Source organism: Aotus nancymaae, unplaced genomic scaffold (assembly GCF_030222135.1).
Source record: "Aotus nancymaae isolate 86718 unplaced genomic scaffold, 86718_ANA_hifiasm-v0.15.2.pri h1tg000062l, whole genome shotgun sequence".
Lineage (NCBI taxonomy): Eukaryota > Metazoa > Chordata > Mammalia > Primates > Aotidae > Aotus > Aotus nancymaae.
Window position 1 is genome coordinate 7,444,100 of NW_026988476.1, and position 13,589 is coordinate 7,457,688.

At 37.3% G+C, this 13,589-nt stretch overlaps 1 protein-coding gene across 5 annotated transcripts in view; it reads right to left on the reverse strand.

Moving 5' to 3' along the window:
* The window catches only part of SLC25A21 (solute carrier family 25 member 21), a 516,565-nt gene that overhangs the window by 406,683 nt on the left and 96,293 nt on the right, over window positions 1–13,589 (reverse strand). The window contains exon 1 of one of the 5 annotated variants that reach the window (XM_012469195.3): window positions 1,734–1,821. The exons of the other annotated variants lie outside the window; for them this stretch is intronic. Coding sequence (XP_012324618.2) covers window positions 1,734–1,749 — 16 coding nt within the window. The 5' untranslated portion in view covers window positions 1,750–1,821. Of the gene's footprint in view, window positions 1–1,733; window positions 1,822–13,589 lie in introns of those variants that run through there. 5 annotated transcript variants of the gene reach the window in all.

Here is a 13,589-nt window from a genome sequence, read left to right on the forward strand (position 1 = left end):
CACTGGAGAGGAATCAAATGCTATAGAGAACATCACTGACTCAACTGAAACAATGGAATATGTGAGCAGATGAAATAAAAAGCATTGTACTATACCTTTTAAGTGTTAAATTTAAATTTACCATGCAAAGAGTATTTATATTGATACTTGTACTATAGCCATATGAAAATATCTTTACTCTTCAGAAACAAACACTGAAGTACTCAGGGGTTAAGGACCATGATGTATGTTACTTACCAACAAATGGTTCATAAAAAAAGTACACATATAAAAAAACCATAATCATTTAAAAAGTACATGTGTGCATATACATGATATACATATATATATAAATATATATTTTTCTCTAAATCACCATTGTATATAAATAAAATGCATATTTACATTTAAAATTATATATACACAGAGAGAGAGAGAGGACAGAGAGCAAACAATAAAGATAAAGGAGTAAAATATTGATAATAGATATACCTTAGTAATGAGTTTAGAAGTATTCTTTGTACTGTTTTACTTTTTCAACCTATTTAGAAGTTTTAAGTGTTTATAATTATTTTCAGAAAAGTAGAAAACAAAAGACATTAATGAATGGATTCCACAACAATCTAGACATAGATGAGGGAAAATACTAGTATACTAAAGAATAGGGCAGAAGAAATTATCCAGAATGCAGTACAGCGGGGAAAAATGTAAATATGAAAGAGAGATTAGGCTTAAAAGGCTAAGGAGTACATATATTTAACCAGAGCTCCAGAAGAAGAGGAGAAAAAATGGGGAAGGAGCAGGGGCAAACTGACTAACAATTGTTTAGAACTACTAAAAGATACCAATCACAAATTTATGAATCCCAATGAACTTTGAATAGGCAAATAAAATGAAATGAACCTGTAGTAACATCATAGTAAAACTGCATTACCCCAAAAAACAAAGTAAAAGCAGCCAGAGAAGTAAAGGACGGATTACCTCCCAAAGAACATCGGTTTGACAGCTGACTTCACAAAAACACTACCAAAAGCCAAAAGATAGTGTAAAACGTATATAAAAAGATACTAAATGTGCCGAGAGACAATAACTGCCAACCTTGACTTCTATATCCAGAAAATGCATCCTTATTTTAAAGATGTTTTCAGGCAAATAGAGAGTTTTTTTTTCTACCAGCAGACCCTGATTAAATGGATTTCAAAAGGATATACTACAAGTGGAACGAAAGTGATCCCAGATGGAAAATCTGAGATGTAAGCAGAAATGACAAGCAAAAACAGCATTAAATAAATGAGAAGATCCCATGAACAAAAGTATAGAGGCAGAAAATTGTCTAGTGTGTTCAGGAAATTGCCAGCAGCTTGATTGTGGGTTGGTGAAGCAGAGAGTTAGTCTTTCAGCTTTATCAAATACAAATCCTATCAGTAAAAACTAAAATTAAGCATAAGCTCAGAATACATGTAGATTTACTTATTTATGAAAATATTATATGTATTATAAAATATACACAAAAAATAATTTTAAAGGATGGGATTAAGAACAAAATATAAATAGAACTTCTGATATTTTCTTCCCATATTCTAAGGGATTCTATTGCAAAATTAGAAGTCAGCAAACTATGCCCTGCAGGCCAAATCTAGCCTGCCATCTATTTCATCTGACAACAACAAAGCTGGAGAGCAGTGGCAGAGATGTATAGCCCATAAAGTCTAAAATATTTACTAACTGGTCCTTTACAGGAAATGTTTGCCAACCTCTGGACTTGAACATGGGCCGCGAAAGCAGTCAGGGCTCATAGTCACCACATTGTGGACTTGTCCATCATACCAGCAACGAGGAGCTCTGAAAAATTTTAAGCAGGAGTAAGGTCATTCTGGCAGCTGCATGGTAAATAGAGCAGAGGAGAGATGCCTGATGCAAGAGAAGCCAACTAGGAGATTTTTTTTGTGACATCGATTCAAGTACTTTTCCTCTCTGAGACCAGGTTCTCTGTCTATAAAATGGATGTGATAATTCACGCAGAGTTCTCTGTGGGTCAGAGGAATAAATGTGTAATACAGTGTGTCTTAACTGTGGAAGCACTATAACAATTCAAAGTATAATGATTTTATTTGCAGTAGATTTTCATTAAATGAATGTTTTAGAAAGAGTTACATGTGTTTTGCTGTCTCAATTTTGGTTGTATTCTTTTATATTAGTACATTTACATGATTGTATCACATAGCTATACTGAACTCATTTAGTATCAAAATTTAATGCAATTTAATTTCGTACATTGATTTAAATCTACTTTAGTCACTTGTCTGGAAAAACACTGCTAGATACTAATAATTCAGTGCAAATTCTTTGCTTGTTCACTTACAAAGGGTAGTACTCATTGAAGAATGTATTTACATGAACTGACTTATTAACACTTGATATGTACATTTCATGTAACAGGCATAAAGAAGATCATAAATAAATAATATGGCAGAAAAAGATCTATGAGCACCATATTTTCTTTTAATTCTTGAGATTCCCCAAATATTATAAGCTAAATAAAGCAATTTTTAAAAAACCACTTAAGTTACTTCTTTTATTACTGTTTATGACACTGAAACATATGACCATATCAGTTGATCCTTTTTCAGATTCAGAGGTGTGGTTTTCAAGAGCACCCATCTGCACCCACCATCTCATAAGATAAATTACTAAGATATAACATGGTTGTGATATATTAAAGAGTATCAGTGGCAACAGTAGATTATACCTTCATAATATTTATGTCTCTATCCTTGATGTGTGTACAAATATGTGTTTATGAACACATGTATAGACATCCTTAAAAACATGCCAGCATATTGTGAAAAAAAATGTGATTATCATCAGTGAAGATAGAAGGTGAGACATAGTACCACATGCATCCTAATAGAACTGCAGGTTGTTTTAATTTAAATCAGTTTCAGCCTTCTTCATTGAAAACAGAAGTAAATCATGCAAGGAACTAGTTCATACTGGGAGAGACAGCAAAGAATGCCAATAAAATTTATTTGTAAAAAAAAATTACTACAAAAATATTTCTACCACATTTCCAGTTTTATTTTAAATAAAAGAATAGAGGCCCTTTCCCAGGAACATTTTAAAAGGAAATAGCTTAAAGGAAACTTTTATTTCTGCTTTTTATACATATGGCTGAGTCTCATTTATTTTACATTAATTTGCAGACAAAACCCTGATTCTCTACTCAAGAAAAGGCTTGACACAAGCAACATGGTGGTCTATGAAAAATAAGGCTATGTGATCCCTAATTCTGCCTGTGTTCAACACATGCACATTACTGTTCACTCCACTGATAACAATGATTGACGCTCCCGGTGTACAAGGTACACTCTTTCACAGAGACCCCATATCAGTACCCTAGAATTCACAGGCAGTTATTTCATTCATGTGTCTTCTTTTGGAACCTGGGTAATTTAATGTATCCAGGATCCAAGGTTTTGTTTTGTTTTTTATGTTTTGGCAATTGTATTATCATCCTAATTAGACTCGAACATATATCCTACCTATGCCCATTTACCTTCTTTGATGAGCACACTAAGGGACATGTGAAAAAGGAAGACGTCTGATTTCCTTCAAGTGCTGTGGACATACTCCAAATTGTCACTGTTTCCTCAATCTGTTATCAATGAGCTTATCTTAACTTTTAGTAAATCTATTTATATTTTCAATCTGCATCACATCCTAGGATAATGCATTCCATAAGTTTCTATTCATTGTAGACCTCTTTTAAACTTCTGCAAGTTCCCTAAGTTCTAGTATGCCAGAATTCAATAAATTAGAAAGCATAGTTTTTATAATATTATAAATGTTATCCACATCCCCTCGCTCAGCATTTTTCCTTTGTAAATAGGCCCCCATTTTAATTCTACACTCAGAAAAAAAATATATTTCATGATTAATTCTCCAACTTAAGCTAATTAATCATTATTCTTTTGTTCATGTTAGTTAACTTTCTCTGCACCCTCTCACTTTAATCATGTCTTCCTTGAGGGCTGCTGACCAGAATTGCACACCATGTTCCTGGCGCAGGGCATTACAAGGTACAAAGAGAGACTGTTTATTCTAAAACAATTTCTAAGCAAGCCTGGAAATGATTAAGATACTTGTGGAATCACCACATACACTGGAATCAAGAAGGGCTTTGGGTGAAATGGTGCTTGTCAGTGAAGATAGGGTGCAGAGGTGAGAAGTGCTCTGCCCCTGTCAGGTTCACCTCCTCTTAAGCCTTGGCTGCTTTGCTCACTGGACAAGCTGTCACATCAGTTTCTCCAGGGGAAGGACTCATCACACAAGGTTCTGAAATACCGAGAGTTTCTCTGAAAGTGGAATTTTCAACTAACTTTGCAAGACAAACTAAAGTACAGCACCAAAAGGGAAAGGAGAAAGACATTGGGCTATTTGTCCATTTATGCTGACATGAAGTCACATTCCAAAATGATTAGCCATTTATAAAACATTCAATAAATCGTCAAGGGCATTAATCCTCTGGAAAGCTAATTCAGAAGGTTTCTTGGCAAGTATAGAATCAAAGCAAAGATGTATTCATGGTATTGATGAAAATTTTTAAAAATGCTAAATTAATCCCACTGCAGAATATAATATATCTGTATTACTGCCAGACAACTTGTGTTCATCAGATACTATTTTTCAGAGACTGGAGCAAACTGGATAAGCAGCTATTAGTTATTAAATTCCAATTCTCTGTTTTATAAAAACTCAATGAAGACAATTCCTTTTCAATGAGTTTATAGAAAAGAAGAAAAATGTTTGTCTCACGTGCTACCATTTTTCAACTTCTCTGCCCATTAAAACCCTTATAAATGGAACCAGCCCTGGGCTAGAGGGCAGCTTCAGAATATTTCTTAACACATTATTTTTTATAATAATTACAAATCAAATCTAGTTGAAAAATAAGTCAAAACCTATTTGCTATATATTCAGTCAGAAAGCAATTAACTAGATTTCACTTTCTTCAGTCATATTCTAGATCCAGAGATACATTCTGGTTATTCAAGACAGACTAGAAAAACACCTGAATTGTATTTATAAGCATGCTTTCAAGATTCAATTTTTAAACTACTCTGCATTTTGTCAAATCTAAGATGCAGTCAGTCCTCAAATGCATCATCATTTTTTATAGGAACAATGTCTTGCTTTGTTGCCCAGGCTGCTCCCGATCTCCTGGGTTCAAGCAATCCTTCCACCTCAGCCTTCCAAAGTGCTGAGATTATAGGCATGAGCCACTACAGCCAGCCTGGGTCTTCATTACTTTATGAGGATTCTTGTGCCAAGTAAAATTTGTATTATGGTTTTCTGTTGTTAATCTTTTATGTAATTTAATTCTCAGACCCAACTGGGATCCTAAGAGAATGGAGGCGTTTTCTGCCTTGACCCCATCCAGCCTGCCCCTGCTACCCTGCACTCTCTCCTAGTATCATTTCTGAAGCCAACAGGCCCTCTTGTCTTGTGTCCAAGTTAAATGCTCTGCTAGGCAATCTGGCATCAGTTTAAGATAGTGTTGACTTACCTATTTTGGTATAACCCGGGTTAGTCTCCTGTGATTGACCAAGAAACTTAACCATTTTCCCATATTTCTGTACTCTTCTAACATAACTATAGTGTCCAAAATGCCTTCTGAGATAAAACATCCCTACAAAGCTCTAGAAAGAGGTCTAGAAATTTACATTGTCAATTATCTCTAGAACTAGTCTTCCTACCTCAGAGAAACGATGTTCATCTCTGTTCAGATGGGTCAGGTAATATTTTATTTAAGAACAAAAGGAAAGAAGAAAGAGCTGTCATTCCATGCATACAACTTAATTTAAACGAACAAATATCTTAAATCCTTTCTTTAGCATTGTCAACAATAAAGCAAATCAACTGCAATTAAAAAAATAACTCTGTTTTTCTACAACAGTTTGCTTCTAATGATGTGGTACTCTTCTAGGACTGAAACTGATGTTTTCTTTGTTTCATAACATACAAACTTGTGCCACTATTGACTGAAAATGGGGCAGCTTTTCTTGATGGAATTAGAAATCATGATCCTCAGTTATGTTAGACATTCTTCATTTTGAGGCAGGAGAATTGCTTGAACCCAGGAGGCGGAGGTTGCAGTGAGCTGAGATTGCGTCACTGCACTCCAGCCTGGGCAACAAGAGCAAAACTCCATCTCAAAAAAAAAATTCAAAAGGCAGGAGGAGAAAAAGGATTGAGTGTTTATTTCCCCAGCTTCCTCCTCTATAGGTAAGGTTTTGAGTTGTGTCTCTCCAGTTAAGGCCACAGCTACTATAAAGCAGCCTTCACCGTGGAAAATGTTTTTTTCTGAGGAAAATGTTTTTTTCTGAGTGCTGGATCCTCCTGTTCGTTCCTTAACTCTGCCTTCCCTCATCAATCATTCTTCCATTAATCCCTCTTCAACTGTGCCCTTTCCATGTACCATTTGTTTCCTGTGGGAAGCTGATTGATACCTCATATTTTACAATACAAGATACTACCAGATGTAAAATGTGGACCTTGTCTTCAGTCTAAAGCAAAGGATACCTCTTCCTCAGATACTTACCAGTAACACTAATTTTAAATTGTCTGCTATTCTGCTACTGTCAAATCCTGCATGAAGCCTCATTATAGACGCCAACTATTCTCTCTTCAAGAGCCCAGGTGTTAGCCCTATATTAGGCTAGACCACAAGGAAGCTACATACCTCAACCATGTCCCTCTGAACCCGACCTGTGGGACTGCCTTGCTTGTAACAGATTATAATTCACCCATTTCCATAGTCTGCCTTAGTCACTCTTCCTGTGGGCTCTCATAGCACCCTTAGCTTGTCTATTAGTCTTTCCATATTGTTGCTTTTCTCACTTGTCTACCTGCCCCACTAGATCTTAAGCAATATGAATGCACAAACTGTCTTGCACACTTTAGTATCATAGCACCTAAAACTGGGCTCCTGAGCACTCAATATTTGTTAAGTAAATGAATGAATTGAGCATTATGCTCTTGAATTTAATGGCAATGATGAGGCAATAACAAGAAACAATTGTAAGTGGAACACATATATAAGCATTATAAATAAACTGTTACTAAAAATACAAAAATTAAAATACCAAACTATGAAATTAGCTGGGTGTGGTGGTGCATGCCTGTAATCCCAGCTACTCTGGAGGCTGAGGCATGGGAATTACTTGAACCCAGGAGGCAGAGGTTGCAGTGAGCCAAGATTGCACCACTGCACTCCAGCCTGGTGAGAGAGTGAGACTCCATCTCAAAAATAAATAAATAAATAAAAATAAACTGCTAATGATTACAGTTGTCACTCATCGCTTCATTCACTGTTTCACTCATTCATTATCTACCAAATGTGTTTAGGACCTGGTATTGGAGAGCATGGTACTAGGTCCTGGAAATACAAAGTTGTAGAAGGCATTACCCCTGCCTGAAAGCATCATTGTTAATTACATGGACCCTGTGAAGTTAATATTTTTACTATAGATGGAAGTTTTCTATGCAAATACTTCTCAAAGGAACTGGCTTCCTTTTGCAACCCAGTAAAAACTGAACTATGAAGACCACTCTGAAACTACATGTAAGGTTTTACATTAAATGGTGTAGCTTTCCACCACTAATACCTCTTGACTTAACATTTTCCTTCTTCTTTCAGTATTTCCTCATTCTTTCTCTGATTTACACTTTATGAATGGTTTTTGGTGGTATTTCCCTTGCCCTAGATTTTACTGGAAGCTGTTTCAAATGCTTCTTGAAAGAAGCTGAAGCATAAATAACAGAAAAAGATTGCTTTATTTTTCCCCATTTAAATTTTATCTACCTTTGAAACTTTATATTGATAGACCCAGTCAATTTTTCACTTAAATTAGTTTTAAAAGGTCACATTTGTATTGGTACAGAATTAGCAATAGGAACTTCCATTTTTGATTAAGAAGACATTGATATGCACACCAAATGGTAAACAGTGTATGTCAAGTGATGGGGGAAGGAGGGACATCCACTGTGGACACTCACTTTCCATATTACATAATTTTCAAAATTTTACAAGTAATTTTACTTATATATGCAGAAAAAAGACACATTCGAAAGAAGTAAAATAAAGAGAAGACATCCTAGTTTATCTTTGTTTTCCCATGTCACATGGTGGTCGAATTCACATGTGGATTTAAGATATGTAGGGTGGTAATTTGATTATTGAGTCATATGTGACCCAGCTGAATGAATGTAATAACAGACAGATGATGGTTTATGTTGTTGATATGAACTGATTTCCCTTGTTCCGTATTTTAGCAGCCAGTCATTTCCAGAATTGGCTTACGCCCTGAAAGTATCCTCCACAGGGATGCAGTTTTGAGCCTGGGACAGTCATTAACAGCTGGAAGACATTTGGTGACTCCAAATGATGAGGGCCAGCGAGAGCTGTGAGGATGGGCACCTGCCCTAGAGCCAAGCCTATGCTTCCCCAGGCTAGCGAACACCTTGCTCTGGCTCTTCCCAAGCTCGTTTACATATTAAGTTAAGTCATCAAAAAAATGACAATTCAGTTGAAACAGCCTTCATATGTAGAGGCCACATTGAAGACCGACCCTCCTTCCCTCCCTCCTTCCCTCCCTCCCTTCCTCCTTTCCTCCCTTCCTTCTTTTCTTCTTTCCTCCAGTCCTCTCTCTCTCTCTCTTTCTTTCTTGACAGAGTATAGCTCTGTTATCCAGGCTGAACAGTGGCACAATCTCGGCTCACTGCAACCTCCACCTCCCAGGCTCAAGCGATTTCTTCTGCCTCAGCCTCCCTAGTAGCTGGGATTATAGGTACACATCACCAGGCATGGTGAATTTTTGTATTTTCAGTAGAGATGGGAGTTTCGTCATATTCCCCAGGCTGGTCTCAAACTCCTGAGCTCAGGTATTCCACCCATCTGACCTCCCAAATTCCTGGTGTTCACAGCCAGGAGCCACCGCACCTGGCCTGTAAGACTTTATTTTGTTTGCTTGTTTGTTTGTTTTGAGGTAGTGTCTTGCTCTGTCACTCAGGATGGAGTGCAGTGGAGTGATCTCGGCTCACTGCAACCTCCGCCTCCCGGGTTCAAGCGATTCTCCAGCCTCAGCCTCCTGAGTAGCTAGGATTACAGGCACCCTTCACCATACCCAGCTAATTTTGTATTTTTAGTAGAGTCGGGTTTTCACCATGTTGGCTAGGCTGGTCTTGAACTCCTGACCTCAAGTGATCTGCCCACCTTGGCTTCCCAAAATGCTGGGACCACAGGTGTGAGCCACTGTGCCCGGCCCTTGTAAGACTTTTTTTTTTTGAGACAGAGTCTCACTCTGTTACCCAGGCTAGAGTGCAACGGTGGTCTCCATTCACTGCAACCTCTCCCTCCCAGGTTCAAGTGATTCTCCTGCCTCAGCCTCCTGAGAAGCTGGGATTACAGGCATGTGCCACCACACCCAGCTAATTTTTGTATTTTTAGTAGAGATGGGGTTTCACTATGATGACCAGGCTGATCTTGAACTCCTGACCTCATAATCCACCTGCCTGGGTCTCCCAAAGTGCTGAGATTACAGGCATGAGCCACCGTGCCTGGCCCCTGTAAGACTTTTTAATGTTTAATATGAGCCTGAGTTAGAACATGGAACATGGGGAAGGGTGCAGCATGGAGAGCATAATTTTCAAATTCCTAGGCCACTCTCGTCAGAATAATTACAAAGATTAATACAGCAAGTTCTCTCTATTGAAGAATAAAATAAAGTCTCCATAAAATATAAAATTAATGTAAAGTGTGTAAATAATGAAATATTGGGCTTCCATGTTTATCTTCTGATAGCATAAAACATTTGAGCTGTTTAACATTAAACCCCAAAGACCTAATCAAATAGACATCTAAGTAACTCAGACATTGTAAGTAATTTCAGCACTGTAGTACTGTATTTGCCAGAAGATACAGTCAATTCTTTCACCATGCCGAGATATCATTTAGTCTATAACTTAAACAAGCATTGATAAAGTTTCTTACAAAAGATGCTATCAGCAAAATAAACAGAGGACTTTGTATTACTTCAAAGGTTATTTATAATATGTTTAGAAAAAATTCAATGGAAACAGGAAAATAATGTCTTGATTTTCTAAACTTTACAACATCTGCTTTTACTTACTTTTCAACATTGTAAAGTTCTCTGGATTTTAAGTGAATTACTCTGCTTTCTCTTTGTCTATCCCATTAGTTGACTATCTTCCCACTAGATCATACACCTGGGCATAATCTATGACCACCTGAAAATCTCTATGTTATATATAACAGTTGAATTTTAGAACATGTAACATAGAAATGGAAAGATACCTCAAAAGAAAGGCAAGGTGTATAAGGAGCAGACCCCTCTATAAAAATACTCAAAACATTGTATCATTCTATTTCATATCATCCTACATTGGATAATCTGCATGCCATTTGCAATCTTAGACGGGTAGTAGTAAAAATATTTACTAAAGAAAAACACTTTTACATACGTGTGTATACATGGGTATGTTTGTGTGTCTTGTTCAAATTCAAATAAGAATATTAATATAATGGTCAGTAAATCCCTATAACATAATGGTCAGCCTTTGGCTTAGGTTTTAACCAAAAACAAAACAAAAGGCACTAAAATCTGCTGGTAACAATATTCTTAATGTTAATCCATTCAGTGGGGCTTTTGCTTTCCTTCTTTCCAAATCAAAAGGACTTAAATCTATAGACATTTTAGAAATATTTTTTAAATTTTTAAACGAAAGATATTTCTCTACGCTTAGTGGGAGTTATACATGACACACTGGCATCCACCTACTTTGTAAAGGGGCATGTAAGTCCCTCATTCCTTGACCGTTTTTTTTGTCTGACCAAACATTCCGTTTGTTTCACTTAAAATAAGTTACTTTGGAAAAATACAACCATTCCTACTGCTACATTTTCTAATTTCTTAAAATTTGAGATTTAAGTTAATTTTACACAAATTAGAGAAAGTGGGTTTAAAAAAAGAAAGACGATATATTGGTCATCATTCAAACACAATTTTATCCAGGACTTTCTTGGAAACTTTGTTGAGATGCTTTAAACATTTGTTGGTGGCTTCTTACGAAGCTGGTTTAAAGACTGTGGGTTACTTGTGGTTAATATACAAGAGGAAAAAAAGAAAAATACAGAGAAAATGGCCTTTAAGGCACACACTCCTGAGGTTTCACTGCTGGGTTAGCTGACATTCTTTCCTTCACTTCCCTAGTTGAGCTGACCTCAAAATTCTTGGTGTCCAAGACTTCCAAAAGAATGCAAGCCACATTATCATCCCCAGAGGGGAAAACAGAAACAAACTTGGATGATATATCAGGATAAGGAATAAGTCCACCAACTGTTTAAGAAGGAAGGAGAATTCTACTGCAATCACACCAAAAATCAAGGTTTTGTGGACGTGGATTTGTCCACATGAAAAAGAAGAGTGGTTTTGCCATTCAGTCAAAAGTCCTTTATAAGCAGTTAAAAAAAGAGCAAGTTGGGAGCCATTATTCTTAGTTTCTACCACACACCTGTGAAATCAAGATGTGAGACAGAATACAAAGATCCCTATCTTTAAAGGATTTCGAAAATGAAAAGATACTGGAAGGCAGTGGTATAAAGGGGGAAAAGAAGCAAGGGCATTCTCTGGCCATCATCAAATGTTGGCAACACTGCCTTTATGGTTGCTTTGATTATGCGTTATGTTCATACAGTTTTAGCTATGGATAATTTGTTGCTTTGGCTTTTATTTTCCTTTTTTTTCTTCATTGCATGTTTTAAAATGGTTTGCACTGGAGAATCAATTTAACCACAACAGAACAGACTGTGATTTGGAATTTGTATGACCTCACTTGAGGTAAAAGTAAGCTAGAAATCAGTTCTAGGAAAGAAAGGAAAAAACCCAGGTTCACAAGCCTTTCTCTTTTCCTTAAAAAAAGTTTTTAAAGATGTTTTCACCTGATGGTTTCTTTAAATCATCACTTCAGAATGTTAATGTTTTAAATGCTGGTGCTCCTCTGAGGGCCCCGTCATAGCCTTCTGTTGTTTTCATTCTATATACTTGCAGAACTTTAATTCGAATCCATGTACAACTGGTCACTGTCACATTTTTGTGGTGAATCCAGATCTGCGGATCTTTGGACCCACTTATCTAACTGCCTAGTGAACAACAGCCTACCTGGTATCCCACACATCCTCCAATGTTCAGAACTGAACTCATTTCCTTTTTCCCGACCTTTCAACCCCACCCCCAAGGTTTTCCCTAATGCTCTTTTTCTTTGGTGTCTACCCATGTACCTCAAATCACTAATCCAGGGATCCCTTTGACTCCTCTGTCTCAATTTATGAATAACCAAGTTCTGTCAATCTGCCTCCTCATTATCACTTTAACCTTTCTCCTATCTAATCCATGTTTCCTCCACACAACCCTTGAACTTACCTTTGTTTGGAGTGATCATCATAAAACACAAATCTGATCATGATGCTCAAGGTTAAAACTCTTCAGTAATGTCTTATTATCTTTATAATCCAGTCTACCTTAACATGCCCTAAAAGACTCTTACTATCTATATCTAGCCTGTGCTTCCTGCTCCACTGACAAGGCTTCGCTTGCTCTTCCAGTCACACTGAGCATCCTTCAGTCCCTGGAACCTGCCAAACATTTATTTGAAACATGCCATTCTCACTGCCTATCCCCAATCCAAATGTCACTTTCTTAGTGCCATGGTCTGAAGGTGTATGTCCCCACCAATTCACAGGTTGAAGTTTAATCACCAAGGTAATGGTATTAGGATGTGGGGCTTGTGGTAGGGAATTATGTCACGAAGGCGGAGCCTCATGAATGGAATTAGTGCCCTTATTGAAGAGGCCCCAGAGAGTTGTTTTGTCCCTTCTACTCTATGAAGGCCCAGCTAGAAGCTGCCATCTATTAACCAGAAAGAAGGCCTGTACCAGACACCAAAACTGTCAGTGATCTTGGATTTCCCAGCCTACAGAACTTAGAAGTACATTTCTGTTGTTTATAAACTACCAGGTTTACGGTATTTTGTTACAGCAGACCAGACTAAACTAGAGATATCTTTCTTCACTCTAAGTAAGATCAAGGCCCTGGCAATGCTCAAAAAAACCCTAACTTCTAGTGAAGCAGTCATCATATACTGTTGTAATTGTGCTCAGTGTCCCTGAGGGCACAGACTACTTTTGTCTTATTAACTACTCAGGGCCAGGCGCAGTGGCTTATGCTTGTAATCCCAGAATTTTGGGAGGCTGAGGCTGGCAGATAGATTGACCTCAGGAATTCAAAACCAGCCTAGGCAATATGGTAAGACCCCATCTCTACAAAAAGATACAAAAAAAATTGTTTTAGCCAGGCACGGTGGTGTGCACCTGTGCTCCCTGCTACTTGGGAGGTTGAGATGGGAGGATCACCTGAGCCCAGGAGGTCAAGACTGCAGTGAGCCATGATCATTCCACTGTACTTCAGCCTGGGTGACAGAGCAAGATCTTGCCTCAAAAACAAACAAACAAACAAAAAACTACTACTTAGCAC